Here is a 16,411-nt window from a genome sequence, read left to right on the forward strand (position 1 = left end):
CTCCATGGATCTATTAAACGTAAGGTGTTTATTGACCAGTGTGCTTTTCTGATCACTCTGAGATATTGTGGTATCTAGAATTGTCCTTAGGGGCATTATTAGATCTCCCCCACCATCAGGAGGCCATCCGGAAAGATATTTAGGGTTTTTAGTGCCTCAGAAAGCCAAGATTCTCGCTTATGGCTTGGCTCGTATAGAATACACGCAGTTACTAGTCCACCGGCTATATGTCGGGGTCGGGCTGGGATGCTAGGAGCCCACCATGAACCAGGGCTGCACTTCAGCTACATGTGAATGGGACCTTCTCCATCACAGATGTAGATTACGATGATCGGGGCAGATTATTACATGAATAAGATGCTGAATGTCTGTACATAGTGATTCATGTATCTAGTGCCGAGTGCTGATCATAGAAGAGGGTGGTGGCCCAGCGGAGGATTCTCCAGTTCTCCCATGGGCCAGTCCAAGCCTGGGTACGCGACATCTCCTGGGGGGCTTCAGAAGTTCTAAAACATCAATCTATTATAAACGATAAACATTGTACAAGAACAGGATTTCTCAAAAACTCAGACAAAATAAAGGAATGTTCAAAGTGTGGAGGACGGCAAAATGGGTGAGAAGTGTGAGGAACCCTCTCTGGTCAGTCCTGAGTCTAGAACGTATTGATGGTGGGGAAGGAAGGACGGGAGAGGGGGGACTGAGGTTGGTAAGAATCGTGAAAGATGAAGAATTCTTGTTTTTCGTATTAATTAGAGGAAAGAGTTTGAAGAGGACGAGACAAATCCTCAATCGGGAACTCTTGATCTCGTAAAGAAGGTGGTGGCCAAGCTCTTGCTCAAGTAGGTAAACACCTTGCCACCTGGTTTTTGGAGAGGAGGATTTGGAGAGAAGTCAAGGCTGCGTCTTCCTTTTTGTAGCTGAGGATACATAAACTTCTGGTCTAAAGGCATCCGAGAGGGTACTTCTACTGGGGGGGGATTGGAAGAACTTTCCAGGCCTTCTGAAGATCTGGATGAGCGGGTGGTGATCTGCCTCCTCACAAGATCTGAGTGGGCAGACTTAGGGGGGGGGGGGAATCCACTCTGTGGCCTATATGTTTCCAGTCTCATCTCAGGCCAGTTATTTCTTGTAGGAAGGGTCTCATGACTTTGGTGACAGAGAGCTTAAGGAATGACCAGAAAATGGGCGCAGGGTCCGCAGATAAAGCGTCACTTTCTGAATCAGCTGAAATCTCTATCCTCGATCTGGTTTGTGTCTATAGACTTCATGGATGATTTTTTTAGAAGCTGTTGTGGAGTGGAGAGCTTTTTCTTTAGAAATGTTTCTAATTCTTGTTTACATGAGATGGATTCTACAGAGTCTTTTATAGGCCCTTTGTTCGTTTTGAGTATAAAATCAGCACTCAATCAGGTAGGAATTTTGGGCTTGTGTTTCTGTTTTAGTATAGTCACTTGTAGTGCGATCAGATGACCAGTAGGTGGCAGTGACGAATAAAGAATGAAAATATCACAAGTATCCAAAATGTCAGAAATGAAGATAAGGCTACTTTCACACTAGCGTCGTACTCGACCCGTCGCAGAGCGTCGGGCCGACGTACCGACGCTAGCGTTGTATACGCCGCACAACGGGGGCAGCGGATGCATTTTTCCAGCGCATCCGCCGCCCCATTGTGAGGTGGGGGCGGAGTTCCGGCCGCGCATGCGCGGTCGGAAATGGCGGTCCGTCGGCAGCAAAAAACGTTACATGTAACGTTTTTTGCAGCCGACGGTCTGCCACAACACGGCGCAACCGTCGCATGACGGTTGCGACGTGTGGCAATGCGTCGCTAATGTTAGTCAATGGTGAAAAAACGCATCCTGCAAGCACTTTTGCAGGATGCGTTTTTTCGCCAAAACGACGCACTGCAAAAAACGCTAGTGTGAAAGTAGCCTAATGCTCTCAGTGTGAAAAACAAGATCATCTTGTAGTTATGAGACCTTTTAATGGCTAAGAAAAATAAAATGATGTTACACCGCAGCTTTCAGGACTTCTTAGGTCCCTTCCTCACGCAAGGTATAACAAGGTTTCTGAGGAAACACAAATATATGCACAAACAGTAAAAACAATAAAAAGAGGGGTATAGTGTAATAAATGAACCTTTGAATAAACAAACCGAGCTCCGAGACTGAATCATTAATTGGATTAGATAAGTGATGTGAACGTTTTATAATCCCAAGATCCAAGTAAGATGATAGGCCTGGTGCCCTCACTGTCTCTGGAGCAGGGTCATGGAGCCCTCACCCTGCTCCAGAGATGGTGAGGGCACTGTGATCCTGCTCCAGAGACGGTGAGGGCACCAGGAACCTGCTCCAGAGTCCGTGAGGTCACCAGGAACCTGCTCCAGAGACGGTGAGGGCACCAGGAACCTGCTCCAGAGGCGGTGAGGGCACCGTGACCCTGCTCCAGACACAGGGAGGGCACCGTGACCTGCTCCAGAGACGGTGAGGGCACCGTGACCCTGCTCCAGAGTCCGTGAGGTCACCAGGAGCCTGCTCCAGAGACAGTGAGGGCACCAGGAACCTGCGCCAGAGATGGTGAGGGCACCAGGAACCTGTGCCAGAGATGGTGAGGGCACCGTGACCCTGCTCCAGAGGCGGTGAGGGCACCGTGACCCTGCTCCAGACACAGGGAGGGCACCGTGACCTGCTCCAGAGACGGTGAGGGCACCGTGACCCTGCTCTAGACACGGTGAGGGTACCAGGAACCTGCGCCAGAGAGTGAGGGCATCAGGAATTTGCTCCAGAGACAGTGAGGGCACCAGGAATCTGCTCCCAGAGACAGTAAGGGCACCAGGAATCTGCTCCCAGAGACAGTAAGGGCACCAGAAATCTGCTCCAGAGACAGTGAGGGCATCAGGAACATGCTCTAGAGTCGGTGAGGGCACCAGGAACCTGCTCCAGAGACAGTGAGGGCATCAGGAACCTGCTCCAGAGACGGTGAGGGCACCAGGAACCTGCTCCAGAGGCGGTGAGGGCACCGTGACCCTGCTCCAGACACAGGGAGGGCACCGTGACCCTGCTCCAGACACAGGGAGGGCACCGTGACCTGCTCCAGAGACGGTGAGGGCACCGTGACCCTGCTCCAGAGTCCGTGAGGTCACCAGGAGCCTGCTCCAGAGACAGTGAGGGCACCAGGAACCTGCGCCAGAGATGGTGAGGGCACCAGGAACCTGTGCCAGAGATGGTGAGGGCACCGTGACCCTGCTCCAGAGGCGGTGAGGGCACCGTGACCCTGCTCCAGACACAGGGAGGGCACCGTGACCTGCTCCAGAGACGGTGAGGGCACCGTGACCCTGCTCTAGACACGGTGAGGGTACCAGGAACCTGCGCCAGAGAGTGAGGGCATCAGGAATTTGCTCCAGAGACAGTGAGGGCACCAGGAATCTGCTCCCAGAGACAGTAAGGGCACCAGGAATCTGCTCCCAGAGACAGTAAGGGCACCAGAAATCTGCTCCAGAGACAGTGAGGGCATCAGGAACATGCTCTAGAGTCGGTGAGGGCACCAGGAACCTGCTCCAGAGACAGTGAGGGCATCAGGAACCTGCTCCAGAGACAGTGAGGGCACCAGGAGCCTGCTCCAGAGACAGTGAGGGCACCAGGAGCCTGCGCCAGAGACAGTGAGGGCACCAGGAACCTGCGCCAGAAAGTGAGGGCACCAGGAACCTGCTCCAGAGACAGTGGGGGCACCGGGAACCTGCTCCAGAGACAGTGAGGGCATCGGGAACCTGCTCCAGAGACAGTGGGGGCACCGGGAACCTGCTCCAGAGACAGTGAGGGCATCGGGAACCTGCTCCAGAGTCGGTGAGGGCACCAGGAGCCTGCTCCAGAGACAGTGAGGGCACCAGGAACCTGCGCCAGAGATGGTGAGGGCACCAGAAATCTGCTCCAGAGACAGTGAGGGCACCAGAAATCTGCTCCAGAGACAGTGAGGGCACCAGGCCTCCGATCTTGGATCTTGGGAAAATAAAACGTTCACAACACTTATCTAACCCAATTAAGGATTCAGTCTCTGAGCTCAGTTTGTGGCGGTGACTGTGGGGGGCAGTGTAAGAAAAGCAGGAGAGGGAGAGAAGGGCCGAGGGTTAGGAAGCTGCCCGAATCCCTTACCGCCTCTCCTGCGCTCGGTCACAGCTCGCATCCTCTCTTCTTCGATGCACATGTGCTGCGCCAACTCCCCACCCCTCCTCTGCGGAGATCAGCAGCTTCTTCAGCAGGTATGAAGATGGCTGTCTCCTGTTGCCCCCGGTATGGCCGGCCCTCTGTGTCACTTCTCTCTCCCTATAAACATAAGGATGAATGACCTCGAGGAGATCAAAACATCCAACACCGCGGAGACACCATCACGTGTTTCTCAATGCAGTGATCCAGAACACTGCCCCCATTCCTAAAGGGAAATATGCAAATGCATGTAGAAAAGCCGCGGAGACACCATCACGTGTTTCTCAACGCAAGCAATAAATAGCCAGGTGGTCTTTCACCGGGAAGGAACAACCACGGGACTTCTCTCTCCCTGTCGGGGGCGCTCTGGGAGCTCAAGAAGATAAGCAGTTTACAAACACCTAAAGTTTTATTTTTAGGGCCCAGGAGCGGGAGCTTGCTCACGATGTGTCCTCTCTTGTCGTGCCTAGGCCCACGCTCTGTGGGGTTTTTTTTAGTTTGTGGTTGTTGTTTTTTTAGCCTTTTGTGTTTTTTTGTTTATTATTATTTATTTTTATATAGTTTGTGTTTTCGCCCTGATTCGGAGCCACACAGCCTTCTTTTTTCGTAATACTTGATAGTAGTCTTGGGTGGCTGATAACAGAGAACTAATGTGGATGGTATCGGGTGTACTTCGCCTTTAAGAGAGAATTTCACATTTCAGACATTATTGCAGCTTCTTTCTTTCCAGCTGCTGCAAAACTACAAACTTCTGAAAGCAGCAAAGTGTCCTAATAATGAGCCTGTCCCTCTTCCCAATTCTCGTCCTGTAAGTGCCGCCCCTCCCCCACCCCTCTATACCGCAGGCCGGGCCATCGCCATGGAGAAGCTGAAAACACGACGGACCGGACTGCAGAGACTTACCTTCTCTGGGGATGATGGGAGCAGTAGTCCCCGGGTGATCTGGTGAGTCCCTGTAATCTTCAGACTGACGGATATCGGCGCCATTCACATTACTGTCCCCTGGCCGTGACCATCACACGACCGAGCGGGCGGCAACCAAGACTTACCCCCAATACTTACCCCCCAAGTCTTACCCCCTAATACACCCCAAGACTTACCCCCTAATACCCCCCTAAAACTTACCCCTTAATACACCCCACGACTTACCCCCTAATACACCCCTAACACTCCTTAATACACCCCAAGACTTACCCCCTAATACACCCCAAGACTTACCCCCTAATACCCCCCTAACACTTACCCCCTAATACCCCCCTAAAACTTACCCCCTAATACACCCCAAGACTTACCCCCTAATACCCCCCTAACACTTACCCCCTAATACCCCCTAAAACTTACCCCTTAATACACCCCACGACTTACCCCCTAATACACCCCAATTCTTACCCCCTAATAAACCCCAATACTTACCCCCCGGTGATCGCAGATCTTCCTTCTTGATGATCTTTAAAGGAATAACATAGAAAAAAGGAAAAGTATAAAGAGAAATCCTAAAAAACGGAGAATTGGGGCCGTAGAGTTAATGAGAACAGGACGGGCGGTGCTATAAGAGGAGACCGAGGACGGCGACGACCCAGATAAGGAAACTGCCAAACTAGCAATTCCTGTATATACTATTACTGTGATAGGACGCTGTAATAACCCCCAGGCGCAGGCAGTGGGGCACAGGTGACCCCTTCTACATACAGGGGTCACATCTGGACCTGGGGCATAATGAAGCCGAAATATCCTATACAGCAGCATTATAAATGACAGATGAGGGCCCCGGAGGTTCACCGACACATCCCCACCTATGATCTTACTCACCAAACCAGGCCTCAAGAGGTTAAACCCTAATTTGCATGGTGTAATGCAGATCCAAGAAAGGAGAATCCTGCAGTAACCTGAGGTGGCCAGCAGGTGGTGCTGTAACATCAGTCACTGGCAGGAAAGAACTGCTCCCTCTAGTGGTACCTACTGCATATAGCACCACCTGCTGGTGATCAGCGGTATTGTGTTGCTGTTTACAAGCCTGCGCAGTCCCATCACGTCTTCATATCATGAGTTCTGTAGAGAGCGCGGTCTAATGCTCTACTCCCACCATTCATGCGCAGATGTGCCAGTGTATGTGCCATGTGCCCGGCTATCACAGCCCATTCTCCGGGTCCTTATACCCCGTCCTCTGTGCTTCGGCTATTTGATCTTTTCCATACATAACCAGAATCCAAAAGTGGACTCACCAGCTCCAAACACAATTCTCATACAAATACACCCAACCAATTGTAGGTGAAAAAGAGGCATAAGCATATATGGTATATTTAAAACATGATAATTTTATTAAACATTAATATAAAAACAAGACAAGGAAAGAGCGTTTCACGCTTGCGTTCCAGGCGCAGAGTCCAGGAAGTCACTGTTCGGGAGGTTCGTGAATTGACGGATGCGCAGTTACGAGCCGGGGATGCCGACATTCATTTCAGCTGTGTTTGGGGGTATAAATATACGGGGCGATGCAGCGCACATACATGCCCCTATATGAGGAAGCCATTATGGCGAAACGGCGCTGTCGGGGTTCCTGATGGACGCACACTTATGTGAGTAAAATAGGATTTCAGCTGCTATAGTTTAATTTAGATCTGTTTACACTCCTGCATCAGCACTTTCATTAGTGGCCCTGAGAGCTGTAAAGCGGTCATAGGCTCGGTATTTTGATAACCATAATCCTTAGCACTATGCACTTTTTTGATTGAATTTTGGTTTCAGAAGCGCCTGTATATGTTGTTTTCAATAGTACATGTATATGAAGTCGCTTTTTTTATCAAACACAATTATTGTGAATCGCTTCTGTCCCAGAGATAAGGTTATGCAGCAGTATGCCCTGCTTTTATAGGCCACTTTATTGATTATAGGGCAGGTCCTTATACCTATAATATAAAAGCGTGAAGGTGTTGCAGTGTTATGCGGCTATATTCATTTCCTTTTTTCTTGTTGTTTTGCCATCAGTATTTTTTATGAATTTCCTTGTCTTGTTTTTATATTAATGTTTAATAAAATTATCATGTTTTAAATATACCATATATGCTTATGCCTCTTTTTCACCTACAATTGGTTGGGTGTTTGATCTTTTCCATGTCTGACTCCGGCTCCTTCTCCCGAGAGGATCTGGCTGCCCTGGAAGGCGACATTTATCTCCACACATCAGACTGACGAGCCGCTGCCAGCAGAGCTCACAATCTAATTACACGTCAGCCTTATTGGGCCGTGGTAGATGACATCATCCTGTGGGTGCGGTGACATCCTGCAGGTGCAGTGTGACATCATCCTGCGGGTGCGGTGACATCATCCTGCGGGTGCAGTGTGACATCATCCTGCGGGTGCGGTGACATCTTCCTGCAGGTGCAGTGACATCATCCTGCAGGTGCGGTGACATCATCCTCTGGGTGCAGTGTGACATCATCCTGCGGGTGCGGTGACATCATCCTGCGGGTGCGGTGACATCTTCCTGCAGGTGCAGTGACATCGTCCTGCAGGTGCGGTGACATCATCCTCTGGGTGCAGTGTGACATCGTCCTGTGGGTGCGGTGACATCGTCCTGCGGGTGCAGTGACATCGTCCTGCGGGTGCGGTGACATCATCCTGGGGGTGCGGTGACATCGTCCTGCGGGTGCGGTGACATCGTCCTGCGGGTGCGGTGACATCGTCCTGCGGGTGCTTACATTTGTGGGGTCTCGCAGATTTGGGGTGATCGGTTTGGTCTACTCTTGTTACCCCGGAAATAATGTTACTTTGTCCTTTTCCAGGTACCTCCTGCCTCCACCATGACTTCCCCTCCTCACCCCGTTCCTTTACTGTCAGACCCCCCGGTCCACACCTCCGGCTTCACCCCCCGCAGCATCCACAGGATGATAATGGAGCACCCACCTTACACAGAGGCAAAGCTGGAGCTGATGGGGAAACTGCGGAGCCCCCCATGGACACAGCAGACCCCACCTCACACCCTGGGCTACCTGACCTGGCTAGAAGTCAGTGGGCTGCCCCCTCTCCTGCCACTGCGCCAAGACGGACCCCATAACAGAGCAGTGTGGAGACAGATCACCACAGCCCCGACCACTGCTGGACCCCAGAGGACGATCCCCCCGCCATCTCGCATGGAGGGCAACACCTGGGACAAATTCATTTGTTGCAGCGGCATCCGGAGCAGCGACACAGAATCCAGGACCCTCCGCATCCGTAGCCGAGGACGGGCGCCCCCTACAGACACTCATGGGAACATTCTGCCCCCCGAAGGCTTCAGACGGTGAGACACACGGGGCAGGTCGTAGTCTGTTTATTTATACACGTTCGTGACACACTGGGATCAGATGCGACTGAAAACGGGATCTCCTCTTCCCACTCACCTATCGCAATAGGCCAACAATGAGCTAAGGATGTGGGGGGCCTCATAGACGGACCCCACATCCATGCCACACTTTATGCTGCTGCCAGTCGCCATTTTACCAGGAGAACGAGACGCCTGCATTGGGCAACACACTGGTACACAGGCACACCCAGCTTTCCCAAGCTCCTGGAAGGTTCACTTTTTTCACTACAGCTACAAGGTTAAAGCTATCTTCTCTCCTTGAGGTCGTGGGAACGTTTAGAGCAACGAAGAACAAACTTATAACATTTTAGATTTAATGTACAAAAGACGGAATAACAGAAAGACCTAAAGCAGACAGATAAAATGTAGGAATGAAGAATCCTTACACAACCGGATCGTGAGACTTCTTTGTGGGGAAGATGCCACCAAAAAAGGTCGTGATATAGAGTGACCATACGCATGAGGTTCTTCTATAGCTGACCCTGATATTCGGTACATGAGATGTTATCCTCCAGATAAAAAGGGGACGTATGTTTAGATTTCTGCTGTGTGTCATATTTTCCCCCATTAACCTCCGAGAGAAACAATATGGCCGTCATCTCTCCGAACGTCCTTCAACATCTGACTATACCACACATGAACATGGTATATCCATAATTCAGGGAGATATGTCCGTCACCTGCTAGCTGTAATTTTACCCCCAGATGCGAATATGATCCCTGATCATGGATACAGCCATGGAGTCTGGAAAACTAGAACTAAAATATCAAAAACCTTGTTTTACCTTGACTATATTGTACAGAGAGAACAGCTACATGATGTGAATCTAGTGGAGGTGCACAGGGACACATCCAACATTGACAGCTCCCTGTTATTACTCTGTGTCTGCTCCCCATCAGATAACCTGCTTCAATTACCTGTTCACAGCAGGGGGTGCGGGCCGTGATCCAATGCCCCCAGCCTTTCATCTGTCCCCGTTCATAACACTGCCCCTCTGACTGTAGGCCGACATGATGGCAAATAGCAGAATGCAGAACTGCATAATAAGTAAAGACCCTCCCTGCACCCCCCCCCCCCCCCCCCCCAGCGCCGTCATAACCCCTCAGCAAGTCTTTGTTTCAGTGAGTTCTTGTGAGAATCACAACACCCTGTGAGATTTTGGCAGTCCTGAACTCATTAACACTTTCCGTACTCTAACATTTCCCCTCTTTTTCTTTTCGAGACGGTCAAATCACTCATGTCCTATCCTAGAAGATGATGTTGGGTAACTCACCCCTACTTCACACAGCAAGTAGGGGTGACTTAACAAAGGAGGTCGGTCATTCAGGGTGGGCATCACCACCCATCTTCTTCTCTGTCCTGTTGTAGCTATAGATTTCACAGTATATGTAGTGGGTGACATTTTGGGGATTGGTTCACTGCATCTCGTAATATAATAAACGTAGAGGTCATGGTATAAAGGGAATAGTAATGTGCATATGCCGCCTGGTCATAAGGAGCCCCGTAAAGGACAAATATTGGCCAAGGATAATACGGGAATGTCAAGACCGACGCACACACTGTGCCAAAAGTAGACATAACCCTACATGAATATAACCAAAAAGAAATGACCTAGTCACAAATGGCGCTTCCAAAATAACATACCACCTACAAATAAACTGAAGCATATGCCAAGTAAAAATTCAAAAAAAGTTTTTATTTAACAAATATTGACACACAACTGTTTAAAAAGATTCAGAGGATGAATACACACATATGGACCTGAGAACACAGGACAGTACTATACCCATGCCATAAACATTCAAAAAAATGGATAAATATCCAGAGTATATAAAGAAAAAAAAATTCTCTAGGGTTCCTCAGAAAGGTCTGCCTTATATAGAGAGCAAAGCTTTCTTGAGTGTTAATCAATGCTATATAATTCAATATATTTCACTTTGCACACAGTGCTTTTGGACTCATATGTCAACCAAGGAACCCTAGAGAAAAACATTTTTTCTTTATATACTCTGGATATTTATCCATTTTTTTGAATGTTTATGGCATGGGTACAGTATGTCCTGTGTTCTCAGGTCCATATGTTTGTATTCATCCACTGAATCTTTTTAAACAGTTGTGTGTCAGTATTTGTTAAATAAAAACATGTACTGATGAGCGGGGATGTTTGAGCGTCAGTAGTGAGGATAGACCAAGGTTCTGTAAAAATACCCCTCACCTGATTCCACCGGGTCTTGTAATTGGCGATAAACCTTGTCACAGAATTCTGTTTTCAGTACTAAGGAACAAGTGGTGAGTCCTAACTGTATCCTTTGGCCCACTGGAAGGCTGCTGAAATTACTTTCTTAGGATAGCCACATTGTTGGAATCTCTCTGTCAAGGACCTTGCCTGCACATGAAAATCATCATCTGAGGTACAGTTCCTTTGGACAGGCAGAAATGCAAGTACAGTGGACCTGATAACTAGCAAGTGTGTAGACAAATAGACAGTACACGTTGCTCAGGCACCTCCCAACAGGTGGAGATGCCTTAAGTAAAAAGTGTCTCTCAGCTGTTGGCTGGGGACATTTTTTGACAGTGTGTGCTGTCTCTTCAAGAGACCGGTGGAGCACGCACGCCTAGGGTTCTGCCAGATGTGCTCAGACCCCAGGAGACTGCAGTAGCAAGAGTATGAGCAGGCCGGGTCGGCATCACTGACGGGGGAGAGGAGGATGGAAGTTGTGCAGGGACACCGGCGCTACAATCATTAGGAAGTAGGCAGTATATTTATTAACAGTATTTGCTTTATTCCTTGGTATTTCATAATTTACTTTAGTCACTCTGGGAACTGTTCTTTGTTCAGCACACTTCTCCTCTTGTAGGTAATTCACACTCTACTCTAATATATTGTATCCACATCCACGGTCAGCTCCTTAGAAGTGTAAACTCTGGGGGCAGAATGAGAACATTTTCTATATTTCTACATCTGTTATAGTCCTGGAGTCTGGAAGGTTTTCATTGGTGGTGTTTTTTGGACAGATACACGGGACCAGGCGCAACGACACCCCCTCGATCAGAAGTGATGTCCATCCCTGGGGAGACAGGATGTTACCCTGCACCCAAGTTCCCCAACAAACCTCGAACACTGACCCTGAAGAATCCTTTTCTCAACTACCAAGAAATTCTGCAGAAATATCAAGAGGTACAAAGAGGAGCAAGAAGTATCGCCCCTTTTAACAGCCAACTGACCACCCCGAGGACCACGGTGCAAGTGACCCGAGTGTGACTCATATATAATTAATAAAGATCATTGGATCGAAACGTCGACACAGAAGGCAGAATAAATGTGATTTTCTTTTCACCAACTCTTGAGGCGCTGTCTTTTTCGTTTATGGATACTGGACAATTTTTCCAAGAATGACTCCTTGGATAGGACAAGCGCTTCATTAATGGGTAAAGTTGACCCTATAGTTGCATGAGGTTCTGTGTACTATAATTTATTGATATTTCATATATAATTAAATCTAGGATAGTATTAGATACAGTATATGAATAGACAGCATCAAACATGATTGGATTAGATACACAACTCAGCAGAGAGTATCACACGATAGGATTAGATACGGTGGGGAAAATAAGTATTTGATACACTGGCGATTTTGCAGTTTTCCCACCTACGAAGAACGGAGAGGTCTGTAATTATTATCGTAGGTACACTTCATCTATGAGAGATTCTAAAAATAAAATCCAGAAAATCACATTGTAGGATTTTTACATAATTCATTTGCATTTTATTGCATGAAATAAGTATTTGATACAATAGAAAAACAGATCTGAACTGAATATTTGGTACAGAAACCTTTGTTTGCAATTACAGAGGTCAGACGTTTCCTGTAGTTCTTGACCAGGTTTGCACACACTGCAGCAGGGATATTGGCCCCTTCCTCCATACAGATCTTCTCCAGATCTTTCAGGTTTCGAGGCTGTCGCTGGGCAACATTGGGTTTCTGCCCCTGTAAGGGGATGAGGAAAATCTGTTTGTAATGTATGTCTACTTATTGGTACTGCTACACCACTGTAGAATGTAGGACATGTATAATTGATTATTTGTTTATTTGTTCTCCGTGTATATCCTTTGTCCTAATACTGTTTAATGTATTTATGTTCATTAGATAGGGACAGTGTACTAGCCCGGGTCGGCCACTAGATGTGGGGCATGTTTATGTTCATAGCTCATAGATAGTGTAGTTAGTGCAAACACATAGTTAGCAGTAGGAGGGGCTGCTGCTTGCTAAGCCAGGGAATAGTTCCTGGAATAGTTCAGTAGGGCGGGAGCGCCCAAAGAGTCCACATGGGCTATAGGCCAGGACACAGCAGCAGCTACACACCGTTAAGAGTGGGCCCAGCAGTTATCATCCAGGGGGCCAGAGCACAGAAAGAAGTACATCGGCAGCAGTGATAGCGGTGCAGTATAAGTAGGACTGCAGTTGCTAGAGGAAGAAGGCTAACTAGAACAGGAGCAGTTTATCCAAGTGGGCCACTATTCTTAGGACCGGGGCGAGACGGTAGAGAATACCCCAACGAGAAGCAGAAGTTCTGGGCATTGAGGACACTGAGGGACCGGAAGATACAGTTCGTCTCAGGGACAGGCTTAGCGGCAGAGAGAAGAGGCAAGGAGAAGCGGTGCCAACCACAACCCATCTTCAAGGAAGTTGTTAGCTAAAATCTCACGGTACATGACCCATCCATCCTCCCTTCAATATAATGAAGTCATCCTGTCCCCTTTGCAGAAAAGCACCCTCAAAGTATGATGTTTCCCGCACCATGAGCAGGGAGACCTTGTGTGCCCTGCAGGATTTTAATCCCTGAAAAGTATGTTACTAATGGTAATGTTTGAGACTGAGGTCCCAGCTTTCTTCAGGTCATTCACCAGGCCTTCTCATGTACTTCTGGACTGATTTCTGACCTTTCTCAGAATCATCCTTACCCCACGAGGCAAGATCTGGCATGGAGCCCCAGACCAAGGAAGATTGACAGACATCTTGTGTTTCTTCCATTTTCTAATAATTGCGTCATCAGTTGTTGCCTTCTCACCATGCTGCTTGCCTATTGTCATGTAGCCCATCCCAGCCTTGTGCAGGGCTATAATTATGTCCCTGGTGTCTTTAGACAGCTCTTTGGTCTTGGCCATGGTGGAGAGGTTGGAGTGTGATTGAGTTTGTGGACAGGTGTCTTTGATACAGGTAACAAAATCAAACAGGAGCAATTAACACAGGTAATGAGTGCAGAGTAAGGAGGCTTCTTACAGAAAACAGGTCTGTGAGAGACAGACTTCCTGCTGGTTGGTTGGTGATCAAATACTTAAGCCCCTCTCGGCTTATACTCAAGTCGTTGTCCTAGGAGGACGGCAGGGGAGGGGGAGCGGCGGCTGTCACATACTCACCTGCTCCTGGCGCGGTCCCTGCATGTCCGATGGTCTCCAGGCGCCGGCAGCTCTTCCTGTGTTCAGCAGCGCTCATTAAAGTAATGAATATGGACGCATATTCATTACTTTAATGAGCGGTACTTGACCACTGAACATAGAAAGATGCTGTCCTGGAGACCATCTGACAGTGAGACGCTGCCAGGGACCGCGCCGGGAGCAGGTGAGTATATCGCAGGAGGTGAGCATTGCGCAATAATAACCTCTCCCAGTTCCACCGCTGCGCGCTGCTCTGTCTTCTATCCTCTGCCTGTGACTGTTCAGGTCAGAGGGCGCAATGACGTAGTTAGTGTGCGCGCCGCCCTCTGCCTGAACAGTCAGTGCAGAGGATGGAAGAGCGGTGCGCAGCAGTAGAATGGGGAAGGTGAATATCGCAAGTGCCGGGGGCCTGAGTGAAGAGAGGTGAGTATGTGTTTTTTTTATTTTAATCGCAGCAACAGCATATGGGGAATAATGTGTGGAGTATCTTATGGGGCATAATGTGTGGAGCATTTTATGGGGCCATAATAAACATTTGAGAGGCATTATATTGGGCAAATGAGTCTATGGAGCATCTTATGGGGCCATTATTAACCTTTATGCAGCACTATATAGGGCATATTTTAATATGGAGCATCTTATGGGGCCCATCATGAACTTTATGGAGCATTATATTGGGCTCCTGATTCAATCTGGATATTCAAAAACACTTAACCTACTGATGTCTCAATTAAGTTTACTTTTATTGGTATCTATTTTTATTTTTGACATTTACCGGTAGCTGCTGCATTTCCCACCCTAGGCTTATACTCGAGTCATTAAGTTTTCCCAGTTTTTTGTGGCAAAATTAGGGGGATCGGCTTATACTCGGTTCGGCTTATACTCAAGTATATACAGTAGTAATTGGCTGCAAATTTTCACGGACCCTCTCAACCGCCTCACCTTCAAAAAGAACAGCTGCTTGAAGTTGTTTCTGAGGCCGTGGACCACATCACTATAGCTATCATGAGGTCCATGTTTGAGAGTTCAGAAATGTTTCCGTTACACCTAAGGAGTCAGCTGATATTTCCTTAACCCCTTCATGACCCGAGGTATTTTCACTTTTGCTTTTCGTTTTTTGCTCCTCTTCTTGTCAGAGCCATAACTTTTTATTTTTCGGTCAAAATGGCCATGTGAGAGTTTTTTGTGGGACAAGTTTTACTTTTGAACAACACCATTGGTTTTAACATATCATGTACTGGAAATTGGGGAAAAAAATTGTGAAATTGCAAAAAAAGTGCAATTCCACAGTTGTTTTTTGTTTTGCTTTTTTACTATATTCACTATATGCTAGACCTGCCATCATGATTCTCTAGGTCGTTACGAGTTCATAGACACAAAACATGTCTTGGTTCTTTTTTATTTAAGTAGTGAAAAAAAAATCCAAACTTTGTTAAAAAAAAATGGCGCCACTTTCCGAGACCCATAACGCTCCCTTTTTTGTGCTCTGGGGTTGGGTGAGGGCTTATTTTTTGCGCGCCGAGCTGACATTTTTATTGATACCGTTTTGGTGTAGATACATTCTTTCGATCGCCCGTTATTGCATTTTAAATGTAGTGGCGACCAAAAAAACGTAATTCTGATGTTTTGAATTTTTTTCTCGTTACGCCGTTTAGCAATTGGGTTAATTCTTTTTTTATATTGATAGATCGGGCGATTCTTAACGCGGCAATGCCAAACGTGTATGTTTGATTTTTTTTTTTATTATTGTTTATTTTGAATGGGGCGAAAAGGGTGTGATTTGTACTTTTATATATTTTTTTATTTTTTAAATATTTTTTAAAACGTTTTTTTTTACTTTTTGCATGCTTTAATAGTCTCCATGGAAGACTAGATGCTGCAGTTGTCTGATCGCCTCTGCTACACACAGGCGATGATCAGGTTGCCAGTGTGTAGCAGAAATGCTCACTTGCTATGAGCACCGACCACAGGACGATGCTCCTAGCAATCCGGCTATGACAACCATAGAGGTCTGCTGGAGACCTCTGGTTGTCAAGCCAACCCATCGGTGACACGCGATCACGTGATGGGGTCACCGATGGGCGGGATTTCTGGAGCGCTTACCGGAAGCTCGAGTTAAATGCCGCTGTCAGAGATTGATGTCAGCTGTTCAAAACAGCTTATATGTGCCGGAAAAGATGTGGGCTCAACGCCGGTGCCCACATCAAAGGGAGGGATACCGATGCGGGCGTACTATTACGCCCAATGTCAGAGAAGGGTTAACAGGTCTGGTTTGATGGCCTCATGGTCTCCATCATGTTTCAAGGGAGAGAGGCAAACACTTTCAGAGTTTTGTCTCATAGTCCTGGGGTTAAATATTAAGCCCATTTCTGTTCTTCTCTCCTAGTATTCTTATCCAAACAGTTTCTGCAAAGCTACCAGTCTCTGAAGCTTGGA

General features: G+C 47.7%; 1 protein-coding gene across 1 annotated transcript; it reads left to right on the forward strand.

The window, feature by feature from the left end:
* Positions 1-4,887: 4,887 nt before the first annotated feature.
* Positions 4,888-12,155, forward strand: TEX52 (testis expressed 52). The gene is made up of 3 exons (XM_077261400.1): positions 4,888-5,141; positions 7,979-8,475; positions 11,554-12,155. The coding sequence occupies exons 2-3, from the start codon at positions 7,997-7,999 to the stop codon at positions 11,798-11,800; spliced, it is 726 nt and encodes a 241-aa protein (XP_077117515.1). The 5' UTR covers positions 4,888-5,141; positions 7,979-7,996; the 3' UTR covers positions 11,801-12,155.
* Positions 12,156-16,411: the final 4,256 nt, after the last annotated feature.

Source organism: Ranitomeya variabilis, chromosome 5, assembly GCF_051348905.1.
Source record: "Ranitomeya variabilis isolate aRanVar5 chromosome 5, aRanVar5.hap1, whole genome shotgun sequence".
NCBI lineage: Eukaryota > Metazoa > Chordata > Amphibia > Anura > Dendrobatidae > Ranitomeya > Ranitomeya variabilis.